Source organism: Convolutriloba macropyga, chromosome 3 (assembly GCF_964194025.1).
Source record: "Convolutriloba macropyga chromosome 3, txConMacr16.3, whole genome shotgun sequence".
NCBI lineage: Eukaryota > Metazoa > Xenacoelomorpha > Acoela > Convolutidae > Convolutriloba > Convolutriloba macropyga.
In genome coordinates, this window is record NC_134470.1 from 8,741,104 (window position 1) to 8,755,362 (window position 14,259).

The following is a 14,259-nucleotide window of genomic DNA, read 5'->3' on the forward strand; positions in this document are numbered from 1 at the left end:
GTGAATCGCATACTTAGAGGGACTAGTAAGCCGTAACGCTCTAAAACTTACTACTCTGCAGGACTAATATATTTGCTCCAAGCTTCGTTTGAGAGCATGTTACAACTATTTACTTATTTCCTGATCGATAGAAAATACAAGTTATTGTACAAGAATAGCGAGGACAGATAACAAGCCCAGTACAGTATACTTTACAAACTCGCCAAGTTTAGCATAAATCGAAAGGTGCTAAACAAAGCTTGTTCAAATTTATTTCAACGAATTATCAAAGTTACTCAACATTGAAAAACAAAATAACTTCTTAAGCTTCTTGTTTCTTGAAGCAGTACGTGAAAAACAAATATTGGCTTACAGAAAATTTTTATAAACATCAATTTCTCAATCTCTCGACAACATCGGCATTGAAACAAAACTACTCTCCTTTCGCTCCATTTTCCAATCTTGTTCAATTATCAAACCACTCCAATTATTTCGCGCGTTTCAGTTCCTGCTTCAAAGTTCACTCCAAAAAAATTGGCTAAACATAAAAAGGCTTCTCTAATACTCCTCTTCGAGTCGTAAAAAATCACCATTACTCCTCTTCGAGTCGTAAAGAGACAGCGCCCCAATACAATTCAAATTATTTTAATTGTAAGAAAATTGGAGAGCAAAAAAACTGTTTGAAAAAACCAGCATGTGAACAAAAAAAATTTGCTTCGCTTACAGAATATGTTTTCACAATTTCTCACTCTTTCAAAAGCAGCGTATGAAAAAAAAACAACTTTCTTTTCGATCCACTCTCAAATTTAAAACATACCCGGTAGATCCCCGGAAAATGGCAGCCGTTGATTCCCATAACCAAGACTGGGATTGAAAGATGAAAAATTAGTGAAAAAAATGATTTTCGTGCAGAAAACGTTTAAGTCCGAACTGTTTTGATGTCATTTTGGAGCTGAACATACTCCTGTTTCGTAGTGAGACAACACTGGGTCTAGTATCAATACCAATAAGCATTAGAGATGGTTACTAAGAATAAAGTTCGAGTAACGGGCACCTGAAATCGGGCTTTATGGGTTTATCTCGTTTCTATTTCTGATTTCGTTTTTTAATACTGACTCTCTTCATTTTGAATTGCTTTGCTGAGTTACTGCTGTCTAAAAGCATTTTGCACAGAATGACAAACGATGTTAAAAAACATAACAGGACAAGTCCTGAGGTACAATTCAAAGAATTTCCATTGACTAAAAAATAGACCTAGAAAGGACTATGAGTTAATTGGGCAGACCACTTCTAAAAAAACCGATAAAAATATATATAAAACAGAAAATCAATGCAAAATGCCGCATTTGAACGAAAAACCACTAGCGAGAAATGGAAATTTGGTTCAAACAAAAAACTAGGCCTGGAACGAACTATGAATGGTTTGGGAAAACCACTTAGAATTAAAAATCCGATACACAAAATCGAAAAAACAGTTAAAATCAAAGTGAAATTGCCGCATGTGAAACATAGCTAGCAGATTGCCAAAAAACAGCCGCAATAGCTTCGTAGATCTGCAGCCTCAAAAAGATAGTAAAAGAAACAGACCAAAAAATTTCTTTATTAAATGCTGAGATGTCATATTTTTTTATTGATAATTTGTTTATCCTAATTCTACCTCTATTCACTGCTCTCAAATAACCTTCAATTATAGTGGCACACTCACTTGACCTTATCTCTTTGATTCAAGTGAAGAAAAATCAATTTTAGAGGTAAGTCAAGTGTGATCAAAATAGTTTTTCACTCAAAGGAACAAAAAATTCACTCCAATAAGCGTGAAAAATGACGTCACGCACGCACTTTAGTTGAAATTGCATGAACAAATGAACAAAAAGCAGATTTGAATTGATTTTGACATCATTTGGTCGTAACAAAAATCTTGACGTCGAAATAAAAAACATAGCGGGACAAGTCCTGACGTACAATTCAAAGACTAAACAAAAAACTAGACCTAGAACAGGCTATGAGTGAACTATGTGACTATGGGAAAACAATTTTGAAAAAAAAATCAGATAAAAAAAATAAAAAAAAACAACAGAAAATCAATGTAAAAATGCATGTGAACAAAAAACCACTAGCGAGAAAAGGAAATTTGGTTCAACAAAAAACTAGGCATAAAAAGAACTATTAACATTGCTTCGCGGCTATTAACAAAAACCACGTGTGAGAGAGCGAACTTATTTTCAAACACCGTTCTCTCACTACTTTAAAATTAGAGCGAAAAAAAATTCGCGCAGCAAAACCACTCGTTTTTTCGCTCCACTTCCTGTTTCGTCGTGACCAAAACCACTACTCCAATTTGAATTCAAAAGTCATGAAAATGTGTGAGCAGGTCTTAAAAAAAGACAGCGCGCCAATAAATTCAAATTCTTTGATTTGTAAAAAAAATTGGAGCGCTATAATAGCCGGCTGAGAAGCTGAAGCGGCTATTAATGAACATTTAAACCACTAAAATTTTCAGGCGTTTTATTTCTTGCTTTGAATTGTGATAAAAAGGAGAACGCCTACATAATAGCCGTTGAGAGGCTGACGGCGGCTATCAATAAGACTTAAATCCCAGTTAGAGACATTATCAGGTTATTGGCCTATTGGAAATTAACTATTCAGAAATTAACCTTTGCGAATCCACGCGCATCTTCAAGCTGGAATGTGGGCTGCTCATTGTACACGCGCACATACACGTCACCGACAACCAGCTCCTCACGGTGACAAGAGAAGACGAAGTCGGAGCCGAAGCTGGCATCACACTCACCAGTTCGGAGAATGTCGTGCTGCTGTTTCTTCACATATTCTAACAACTCAGTCCTAGTTGCATTGTCCCAGATAAGGTATGGGTTCTCGGTGTTTCCATTCAACAGTTTTAGGAACTAGAAAGAAAAAATAAAAATGAAGACGTTTAGTTTTGCTGGTATAGAATCTCCCAAACGTTGACTTAAAAACTGCAGACACAATCTTCGTTAGATCAAAACAGGGCAATTTTTACTGCCACTTCCTAAGACGGTTCCTAAGTTTTGCCGGTTTTTGCCATTTATTCGATTTCCCCCCAAAAGGTATCTTTTATTTTTGCTGTTTCTCTCCAAGTTCAATCAGATTTTTTTCTGTCAGTTTGTCTTTTAATGTGCAATTGGGCTGTTGGTCAGGTCAAGGAATTCCATGTTCTTCTTTGGTTTGTATTTCAGGACGTGTCCCGAAATGGTGTTTTTTCAAATCTTAATAACAATTTTTTTCGCTTTCTTTATGTCAATCTGAAAACAAATTAGATCAGTTATTTTCGTAACACAGGAAAAATTGAAGAAGCGAAAAAGTACGTAAATTTAAGGGGTTTAAAATTTCCTACTGCTTTTCTTCCCACCGTTAATTAAGTGCAGCATTTGGAATTTGGTTTTCACTCTTTCTCAAGTGATTTTAAAGCTGAAACACGTGTTATCATGGTGCATGGGTGCTTTGATTGAGTCAATCAATTGGCAGCTAAAGTTGTGTTCCACTTTTACGACTTTTTCATAAGAACGTTAATTGTGTAGTTTTGCCAATAATTGTTGTTTTCTAATATCACTTAGTGTCATCATTCAAAGGTCTCAATAGCAGCCGTTGACCCGCTTGACGCACAATGGGATTGAAACAGAAAAAGAAAATAATAAGAGATAGAAATTGATAGAATTTTTCGAAGTAACAATTTTTTTATTTGGTGTGCAAATGAAGTATATTCGGTTAGATTCTAAAATTACACTTAATTCAGCTTTCAAACTGAACGCTATAGAGCATTAAAGATTGCCATCTAGCAATCGCTTTAATAAACTTTCATAACCGATTGCACTATGACTTAATAACCGGGCTTTATATGGTTTTCCTGTTTCTTTTGATCTTTTAATTTTCCGTGTCATTTACTTTGACTGTATTCACTACCCTGCATAATTCAATGAGTAAAAGAATTTAAAATCCATTCAGTTGAAACAGAGTGAAATAAGTCAGAAGTCAAGCGTGAAAATCGTGACTTATGTAAAACAAAAACGTGATCAAAAGGTAAAGCGAATAAAAAAATAATGACGGCCGCTGAGAGGCTGATGGCGGCTATTAATCAATATTTACAAGTTTTCAAGTCGAACTCATTGTTTTAACAGCCCTCACACTGTTAATTGATGTATTGACTTTCACATAATTATTCTCTCCGTTTCCGTGTCATTAACTCTCATAAATATTAGGCCCATTGACGTTCAGAGAAAAGTCTGATCATTTTCAAGGTTTCAATTGTTAGCTCGTAAATTGTGTCTTAAAAACCATATGTTCAATATTTTTCAATTGAGTGTTATTACTGTTGTCTTTTCGCCGACTTGAGCCTCATTAATGACGAGTCCTAAACCTGAAAGTAAACTCATAGTGCAGACGATCGTATTGACTAAGACATTTGTTTTCAAACTGCTTTGTTTTCGAAACTCACTTTCTAGCTATCAATTGTTTCGCTTGGTCGCGTAGTGGAAATGGGAAACAATTTTCGCTGGTCTCTAGCATCAAATTAAGCAGATTCAACGAACTTCATCGCATGGTAATTTATTCTCTTTACTTTGACTTCACTAATTCTCCAAACATAGCTGGCAGATTGCCAGAAAATAGCCGCAATAGATTCGTAGATCGACAGTCTAAAAAAACAGTAAAGACAGACCAAAAAAATTTCTTCTTTTCATTGAAGGCTGATCTGTTATATTTTGATTAAAAATCTGTATATGTTATTGCTGCCTCTATTAGCTGATCTCAAATAACCTTCATTTAGAGTGACACACACCCATTTGACCTTATCTCTTTCAATTAAAGTAAATAAAAGTCAATTTCAAAATGAGGAAGTCATTTTTGAGAGTGAGGTAAGTCAAGTGTGACCAAAAATTTAATCACGCGCATGAACAAATAACTCGCTCCACTAAAAGCGAAAAATGACGTCACACATGCAATTCAGTTGAAATTGCATGAACGAATGAACAAAAAGTGGCTGTGACGATATGGTCGTAACAAAAATCATGACGACGAAATACAAAAACATAGCAGGACAAGTCCTGACGTACAATTCAAAGAATTTTCATTGACTAAACAGAACAACTAGACCTAGAGTGGACTATGAGTGAATTGAGAAAACCATTTTTAAAAAAATCAAATTAAAAATAAGAAAAAAGAAACAAAAAATCAATGTCAAAATGCCGCATGAGAACAAAAAACATTAGCGAGAAATGAAAATTTAATTCAAACAAAAAACTAGGCCTAGAATCAGCTGTGAATGGATTGGGAAAACCATTTAGAAAAAAATCCGATCCAAAAAATCGAAAAAACAGTAAAAATCAGAGTGAAATTGCCGCATGTGAACAAAAAACCACTACCGAGAAAACGAATTTTTGTTGAAACACCGTTCTCTCACTCTACTTTAAAATTAGAGCGAAAACATTTCACGCCGCACCACTCGCTTTTTCGCTCCATTTCCTGTTTCGGCGTGACCAAAATCACTACTCCAATTTGACTTCAAAAATCATGAAAATGTGTGAACAGATCTTAAAAAAAAAGACAGCGCCCCAATACAATTCAAATTCTTTGAATTGTAAAAAAACCAAGAGAAGGCCAATAATAGCCCCAGCTATCGCTGTGCGGCTATTAAAAAAAACTTATCAGCCAAATGTCACTTTTTCATTTGCTTTGTCTCGGCAAAATTGGACCCCTTAGGAATACTTAGACTAACATTCAACATAACTAATTATGATAAACTCAACACAACTAGTTTTCCAAGGATGGGAGGAAGGGCAGTTATCGTTTATTTTCTTCGGATTCTCCTCAACTTCGTTTGTTTATTTTTGCGGACACTTAAGGTGAGCTCATTTAACACAACTGATTTACATAAATAAATTTGACACAACTACTTGTCGAAGGAAGGGGAGTTCTTGTTTTGCTTCAGATTCTGTTCGACTCCCTTTGTTTATTTTTGCATTTGTGGCTTCATATGTGGCTTAAACATTAAATACTGTTCTCTTCGGTATAAAACTCGATAGTTAACCCAGTAATTTTATTTTGTGGATTGACCCTCAGGAAGAGATCTTTTAAGATGCCAAGCAAAACATACCCGGCAGAATGCCGGAAAAAAGCTGCCGTTGATTTCAATAAGCATGATTGGGATTGAAAGAATAGATATTGAAAAAAAAATTTTTTGTACAAAAGTATTTTTCAAGTCCGATTTATTTTAATAGCATTTCGTAGTTGAACATACTTCTGTTTCTTAGGAGAGGCTACAGGGGCTACTATCAATACCAATAAGCATTAGAGATGGTAACTAAGACTTATAGGAACGACGTTCAAATTGCGAGCATCTAAAATTGGGCTTTATGGGTTTATCCCGTTTCTAATTCTGACTTCAACTTTTTATACTGACTCTGTTCATTTTGAATTGCTTTGCTTAGCAACTGACGTTCAAAATCACTTTTCGCAGAATGAGAGAAGAGAGAAACTAGCCTAGAGAAGTGAAAAAGATTTCACACAATATATTGAAAAAGCGGCAAAATGAGGTAAAGCGAAACATTTTTTTGTTCGACGAAGTAAAAAAAAAACATAGCAGGACAAGTCCTGACGTACAATTCACAGAATTTTCATTGACTAAACAAAAAACTAGACCTAGAACGGACTATGAGTGAATTGGGAAAACGATTTCCAAAAAAAAACAGATAAAAAACAAAGAAAAACAGAAAATCAATGCCGAAATGCCGCATGTGAACAAAAAAAAAACCACTAACGAGAAATGAAAATTGGTTGAAACAAAAAACTAGGCCTAGAATTGACTATGAATGGATTGGGAACACCAGTTAGAAAAAATTCTATCGAAAAAATTGAAAAAAAAACAGTAAAAATCAAAGTGAAATTGTCGCATGTGAACAAAAAACCTGTAGCGAGAAAGCAAATTTTTGTTCAAACATCACTTTCTCACATTTTAAATTTAGAGGAAAAAAATTTCACGCAGCAAAATCACTCGCTTTTTCGCTCCACTTCCTGTTTCGGCGTGACCAAAATCACCACTCCAATTTGACTTCAAAAATCATGAAAATGTGTGAACAGATCTTAAAAAAAGATAGCGCCCCAATACAATTCAATTCTTTGAATTGTAAAAAAATTAGGAGCGCTATAATAGCCGGCTGAGAAGATGAGGGCGGATATTAATAACATAAATGAAACATAAACCGACAAATGTCGGAAGAATTGCTCTTGAACGACAGGCGAGGCAATTTAATTCAGGGGCTGTAGCCTAGATCAAATTATGGGTGCAAAAAATTTCCCCCCGCCGGGATTCCAACCACTGCCCTCCCGATCCACAGCCACAACTACTAACCACTGCGCTACAGATCACATACCTCACTTATTCTGCAACCGAATTTATATTCGCTTTACTTCAGAGCAATAGAGATCACCAAAAATGAAGAACGAAAGCCTGAAAAAGTCACTTGAGAAGTCAAAGAATGTTCTAGAAGAAAAGCGCAAAACTTTCAAGCGAAAAATTTGCATAAAAAAGACACACACGTTTACAATAATTGCTATGAACTGCGTTCAAGAGCAATTAACCATTTGAATCATGTCGGATTTGAAAAGCAAGCTACAAAACGTCAGTGTAGTTCAAAAATTTTTCGACGAATAAAGGTTTTGACTTTGATGCTATCTGTCTTTATAAGATATAATGAATGACTGAGTTTTGCCATTTTTTGTTTCTCTTTTGTCACTTAGAACCATTAATTAAATGAACAGTTGGTTTTCTAATGAGGCATAAACAAACCTATTTATTGTTTCTTGATGATAACAATTTGTTATCATAAACAAACCGATTTAATGTTTACAGTGGTTAACTTCTGGTTATTTGTTGTTTTTCTGCATTTGTTGTTCAACAAGTCGTTTTTTGTTAAAACATAAGCCAATTATCTCGAACAATTAACAAGGCCAGAGAAAACTTTTACGGTGCAAAAACTTCTGATTGGGGGGCAGGTCCGAAACCGCGACCTCTCGCATAGTCCTAGACAGTAACCACTTAGATACACGAGTTATCAACCCTCTTCACTCACAATCAATTTTATTTTTAAAACAGACTTAATTTCTGAATGCTGGCAATTGAAATTACTCAAAAAAGTCAAAAGTCACTCTGGAAGTGAAAACAAATGTATGCTCTAGAAGAAAATTTTGCATAAAAAAGACACACGTTTTTATTAATTGCTCCAAACGTCGTTCGAGGTCAATTAGTAATATAGAAATGGTAGGTCCCATTTTCTAATGAGGCATAATTTAACGTTTTTAAGGTTCTCCAGTCATATGGTAAGGTGTTAGCGACTTTGACACTGCTTTCTTTCAAAAAATATAAATTTTTGAGTTAAACGTTTTGAGTTTTACGATTTGAGTTATATTTTTGAGTTCCCGTTACTTTTTGACGTGCAGCCACTTAGTCGTATTTATGACAGGTAACATCGGCTCGAATATAGTTTGGAACGACAATAAACTTGGAACGACAATTAGAAAGCGTATACTAAATAAATATTCTAATGGTCAGTCGTTAAATCGCTATTTAGTTTTTAAACTTTTTGCTTTCGATTTACTGTCTTCTGATCTAATCTCCTAGCCCCACAGGACTTATTAGCTGGAAACTCTCCTTGAGAGTAATTGATTAGGAAACAAACCTCGTAATCGGATTTTTCAACCATGCATCGGTAGAGATAGGGCGTTAAGAGAGAACTGATACAGGCTCGGATGGTCGAGTTCTCAGGGTACTCGATTCCCTCGTCATTCTCAGTGAAGTCATCCACTTCGTCACCTTGTGGAGAGTTCGGATTCAACTCATCCCCACTGGCCTCCTCTCCTCCGGTTCCACCTGACATGACTTCGACTTCCTCCTGCTGATTCTGAGTTAAAGTTCCGTTAGACATGCTTCCCTGAACAATATTCACCAACGTTTAAAAAATGATATTTCGGATTCATTATCTTCCCGCTTCGCCTCAGTGGGTATATCGCTTTCACTCTCCCATGCGCACGTGCTATTTGTATTACATAATAACGCGCTATATAACAACACACAAATTGAAACGAGGGGCAGAACAGATATTTCACCTGTTTGAAAAAGACTTGAAATCCTCTGACGAAAAAATTCAAGCATTTAAGATAGGCGAAATTTGCATTTTCCCCTGAGTAAAATGTTAGGCTTTGAGTTTTTTGGTGCCAAAAATTTTGTCGGATCTTTTCCGTTTGTGCACTTCCTAGTTACAGAGCACGTGCCATTACATAGTAAATCATTATATAAAAATATGGTACGTGCAAGGGGGGGTCTGTACTTTTCTATGTTTTCTCAAGTAAAGCATCTTTTTGTACCGACCCCTCTTGAGGGCGGGAGGAACTATATACTCAAATGAGTTTTTTTGTTCGGTCAATTTTGGCCGATCGATATATTCATCATAAAGAGTTGAGACTGGTATCATTAGAAAGCTCGTCCAGCGTAGAATAAGGAATAAAAAAGATTTTTTTAATTTTCGTTTTTTACAGGATATTATCGAGGTTCAAACTTTTGAGAAAATAGAGTGAATTCCGTTGATTTTATTCACTTTTCCGGAATTTTTGCCTAAAATATTGTCAATTTTGCTAAAATTTGTTAAATTTTTGTAAGAAAGTGTTGTTTATTTCATTTTTAAATATTTTAATAAAAAATATTGTCCTTTATTTTTATTTAAATTTTTGTGAAGAACTCTGGCTAAATATTTCAAAATTCAGACTTTTTCATCAAAAACAGCACGAAATAAGTTTCTTTAGTCCACTTTGATTAAATTTGCAGCAATTACATACCCATACACAACTATAACAATCTTTGCAGACCAAAAGAGGGCTATTTTTAATTCAACTTCCATTGATAGTGCTCAGTAATTAAATTTTTAATGTTTTTTTGCTAACTTTACTCGTTGATAATCAGAAACGCAGCATTTGTTTTTAATTTTTTAACTAACAAAATATCTATCTAAAAAATTTGAATAAATAAGTGTCCCTAATGGACAAAAATTAGCAGGGCTAGTTTTGGACCAACCGTGGACTTACAATCCAAAAAGAGATCGGATTGTAATGAGTCGGCCTTTTTTTAAATTAAATTATTCGATCTTTTTTATACTAATTTAAGAACAGAGCATTTCAAATCAAAGCTCAGTAGTGATAGGTCCAATTGCCTTCGTAAGTATCTCCAAACTAATGCATCTAGTTTTTTACTTGAAAGCATATGGTTGTTTTGAAATTTAAAAATATTTGACTTTTAAATAAATAATGGTTGATTAAATTTTGCCCATTTTTTCTTAATTTTGTCAAATTGTAGCTGAGTGTCAGCAAAGAAAAGCTTCTTTCTACTGATTTACGATTTAACCTCATTTGCGGCATTTTTTTTGTTTTTAGTTAATTGCCCATTTTTCACGTTTTCCAGTTTTCTCACATTATCACGTTATTGACAGTTCATATATCACATTATTGGCATTCCATAATAAGGCAAAATTGATAATATTAAAATCTCTTGATAAAGATTATGGTTTTAACTGCTTCGACACTACTTTGTCGAAGAATTTAATTGAATTTTTTAACTTTCGGTTGAACTGTTGTTTTTACTTTGTCTTTTTAGTCGTTTGAAATTTCCTCTACAATGACCCAGATCCATTGGTTTTTAATGGAAGAATAGATGTGCCAATGTTCTGATGATAGTAGATAGCTGATGCCCTTCATGACTTTGAAAACCATTTTCTAAAATAAAAAACTGCCAAATATGGCATTATTTGTGCCACGGGAAGGCGTCAAAGGGGATTGGTGTCATAAAACATCATAATGTTTTCAAATAATTCGTTATGACTTTACTGGCTTCGACACGGGTTTTTCACAAAGTAAATTAATTTTTGATTTTGGTTATATTTGACGTTCTTTTTGTAGACATAAGGCATATTCTGGATAAATGCAAGGCTCAAGTGCTTCCTTCGAAAGAAGAAACAATCATATTTAATTATTTTCTTTTGTAATTAACGGCTTTCATGACTTCCGAAATATTTTTTTTCGAAAAAAACAAGTATTACTTAATTTTGCCTTTTTTGTTTGTCGACTTGTTACCTAATTGCAACAACGAGAGTTCTCAATGAAGGTGCAATGAACATATTGTGAGGGCCAAAGTATGGCTTTACGGCTTCAAAAGCGTTTTCTGGCAAATTTATTGAGTTTTTGCTGGTTGTGTCTTTGTTGTTCGTTTTGTAACCTCATCAAAAACTGATTACCGACAGTTTATAATTCCCTTCTATATAAGCATTGTTCATCGTAAACCTAAAAGATATCTTAGTTGATTTCTATTGGTTTTCATTACTTTGAAAGTAATTGTTTTTTTAAAAAAAATAAGCAAATCTTTTAACTACTGTTTTTGTTCTTTATCGTCTAATTGTTACCAAGCCTTATTATGGACTAGTCCCATATCTTTTCTATTGAGTTACAAGATTTAGTGTTTAGTTTCAGTTTTATTTGACGCTATTCTGACATCGTTATTAAGTTTTGTTTTTTTAAAACGGACATAAAGTTTTTGACGTAGTCAATGTTTGTTGTTGATGATTGATTTTGCTGTTCGTCTTGACTCGCTTTCTTAATATTGTATTATCGCATCAGTCTAATGCATCATTTCTACGCCACTGAGTTTGCTTTGGGGGCCACCTTTCCTTTCATACACAATTTTTTTGAGAAATACTTGAATCTTTGGGTTTTTCTATCTTTTCCTCATTTGGTAGACAATTGCCAAAATTGTGGATTAGCGGGGTCGGAACCTTATGCGCGATCGCACATTACCGAGCTCCATTGTTCAAATTGTTTTTAAATATGGCATAATTTTATGGGGTCAACGAGTTGTTTCAAGTGAAATATTTTGATGAACTGTATGTTTTTCTTCGCTGCTGCCTGCTGCTTTTTTTTCTGTCTTTTTTTGCTGACCTTGAGTCAGCAGCCGAGTGAAAGAAATCAGTTCTCAAAATTCACTATTCACATATTGGAGCTCTCATCTTTTTTTTCCGACTGTTGTAGAGACAAAATTTGTTTTTCACAATTTTCACGGGAACGATATTATACCAATATAATATAATTCACTTTGGACTCATTATCAGTCAATGAGCTTGCCCGAGATAAATATCATCAGTTAAATTATTTTTCGCAGAATTTAAAATTCGAATGTTTTTCTAGACAATCTAAACGAGAAACTTTTGTTTCAGACTCTACATGCACGGGGAATGCCTCAAACCAAATTTAATTTCATTTGCACAACTCCTTGACCCGATGACGATTATCAGTTATTAAAACTTAAATCGTAAAATTACAACAGCATTTTGGTACCCATGCGGGAAAAGAAGAATGTCTCGTCATCACCGAAGGCCTGAAACACTATTCATTTTTATTTACTGCTAAAATAGAGCAGCCGGAATGATAAAAGTTGACCACGCTTAATTTTATGGCTCAAGCTGAGAAAAAACAATTTATCCGTTCTGTCAACAATGTTGAAAAACTAATTTTTGTTTACTCAGTTCATTTAGTGAAGTAAATGGACAGCAACAATAGGAGATGACGTGGAGGTGGGGATGGGGATCAATTTCTAAGAACCACCCTTCTGAGAAAAGCTTTTTTAAATCGATATCGATCACGTACAACGAATTAAGGAGTTTGAGTCAGCGCCAGTTTTTTTTCGGTTTCGGTTTTAGGCATTATTTGTTGATTCGAGTCTTTCAGTTACTCGGGGCCAGAATTGAACAGTTATGTAGGTATTTACGACAACATGTCAGAACTTGTCAAATGCTCCCATTTTTCCCCGGAAAGATGAAAAAGTCGACTGATTAGAAAAGCTCCTCCAAATCATTGATCACGCTCAGCTTAATCTGATAGCAGATACAATCAAAACTGATTCCTTAAAAACATATGGGTTCCTTTGACCTTAAACTAATTCAAATTAAACTTAGTTTTTAAAGTGCAAAAGTCATTTTGAGTGAGGTAAGTCACGTATGATCAAAATCTAATCACGCAAATAACCTAAAAACTTTTGCTAAAGTGAGTGAAAAATGACATCACGCGCGCAAATGCCGTTACGTTAGTGAGAGCAAGAAGTCATTCAGAAAATTTGAATTTTTCAGCTTTGCTGTGAACAAAAGTAAAACGAAAAAACAGCGTCAAACGACTAAACAAAAAACAGAAGGAGAAGTCCTGACGTACAATTCAAAGAATATTAATTGACAAAACAAAAAACTAGACCTAAAACGGACTATGAGTTAATTGGGAAAACCATTTCTAAAAAAAATCAGATGAAAAAAAAACAAAGAAAAGACAGAAAATCAAGGCCGAAATGCCGCATGTGAACAAAAAACCACTAGCGAACTTTTGTTCAAACACCGTTTTCTCTCTATTTAAAACTTGAGCAAAAAATTTTAACGCCGCAAAACCACTCGCTGTTTCGCTCCATTTCCTGTTTCGGAGTGACCAAAATCACTACTCTATTATGACTTGAAAAATCATGAAAATGTGTGAACAGATCTTTAAAAGCATAGCCGGAAGAAACCATTAACTAATTACCTCCCCACATATGAACTAAAAATTGGTGAAATTTTAACCACTGTCACTAAGAGAAGCAAAATGCAGCAAAATTGTAGTTTTGAAAACGTTTGATAAAATTTAAAAGGCTCAAAATAAACAGGATAGTCAAAATACTGATAGACTCAAAAACTTGACAGGGCTATCAATTGCCCTCAAATAATTCATGATTCTAGTCTCAAAAAGATCGGGGAAGCAAACGGCAGATAAATCTTAGAAACTAAGTTAAATTTTTCAAAAAAGACAATGCTCAAAATTAAGAATCAGAAAACCACTACAATTAGATTTCGAATCACTGCAATTAAGCCAAAAACAACACATACTTCTTCCTTGCTGTATATATGATAGACAAAACGAGTTCAAACTATATCAAAAATTAAATTAATTATAGAAAAGACATAAGCAACAGAATAACATTCAAGGGCAAAGAAACATTTAAACAAAACCAAGGCCGCAAGAAAAATGCAAAGAATAGTTATAAATTGAAAATTTCGGAAAAGTCTTTCTAGCGAACTCTCAGTACTGCCTTATGTTGAATGAAATTGAAAACCAGAGAAATGACGAAAATCTAAACAAAGCGGATATCAGTCAATTTTTCAACAACTGAAAAAATCAATAAAACAAATATAAATG

The 14,259-nt window shown here is 34.4% G+C and overlaps 1 protein-coding gene across 2 annotated transcripts in view; it reads right to left on the reverse strand.

The window, feature by feature from the left end:
• LOC142335910 (dnaJ homolog subfamily C member 13-like) overlaps positions 1–14,259 on the reverse strand; it is a 164,139-nt gene that overhangs the window by 20,046 nt on the left and 129,834 nt on the right. For both annotated transcript variants that reach the window (XM_075384276.1, XM_075384274.1), the window contains exons 24-25: positions 8,691–8,942; positions 2,634–2,885 (exon numbers count right to left, since the gene is read on the reverse strand). In XM_075384276.1, the coding sequence (XP_075240391.1) occupies positions 2,634–2,885; positions 8,691–8,942 (504 nt within the window). The remainder of the gene's footprint in view (positions 1–2,633; positions 2,886–8,690; positions 8,943–14,259) is intronic.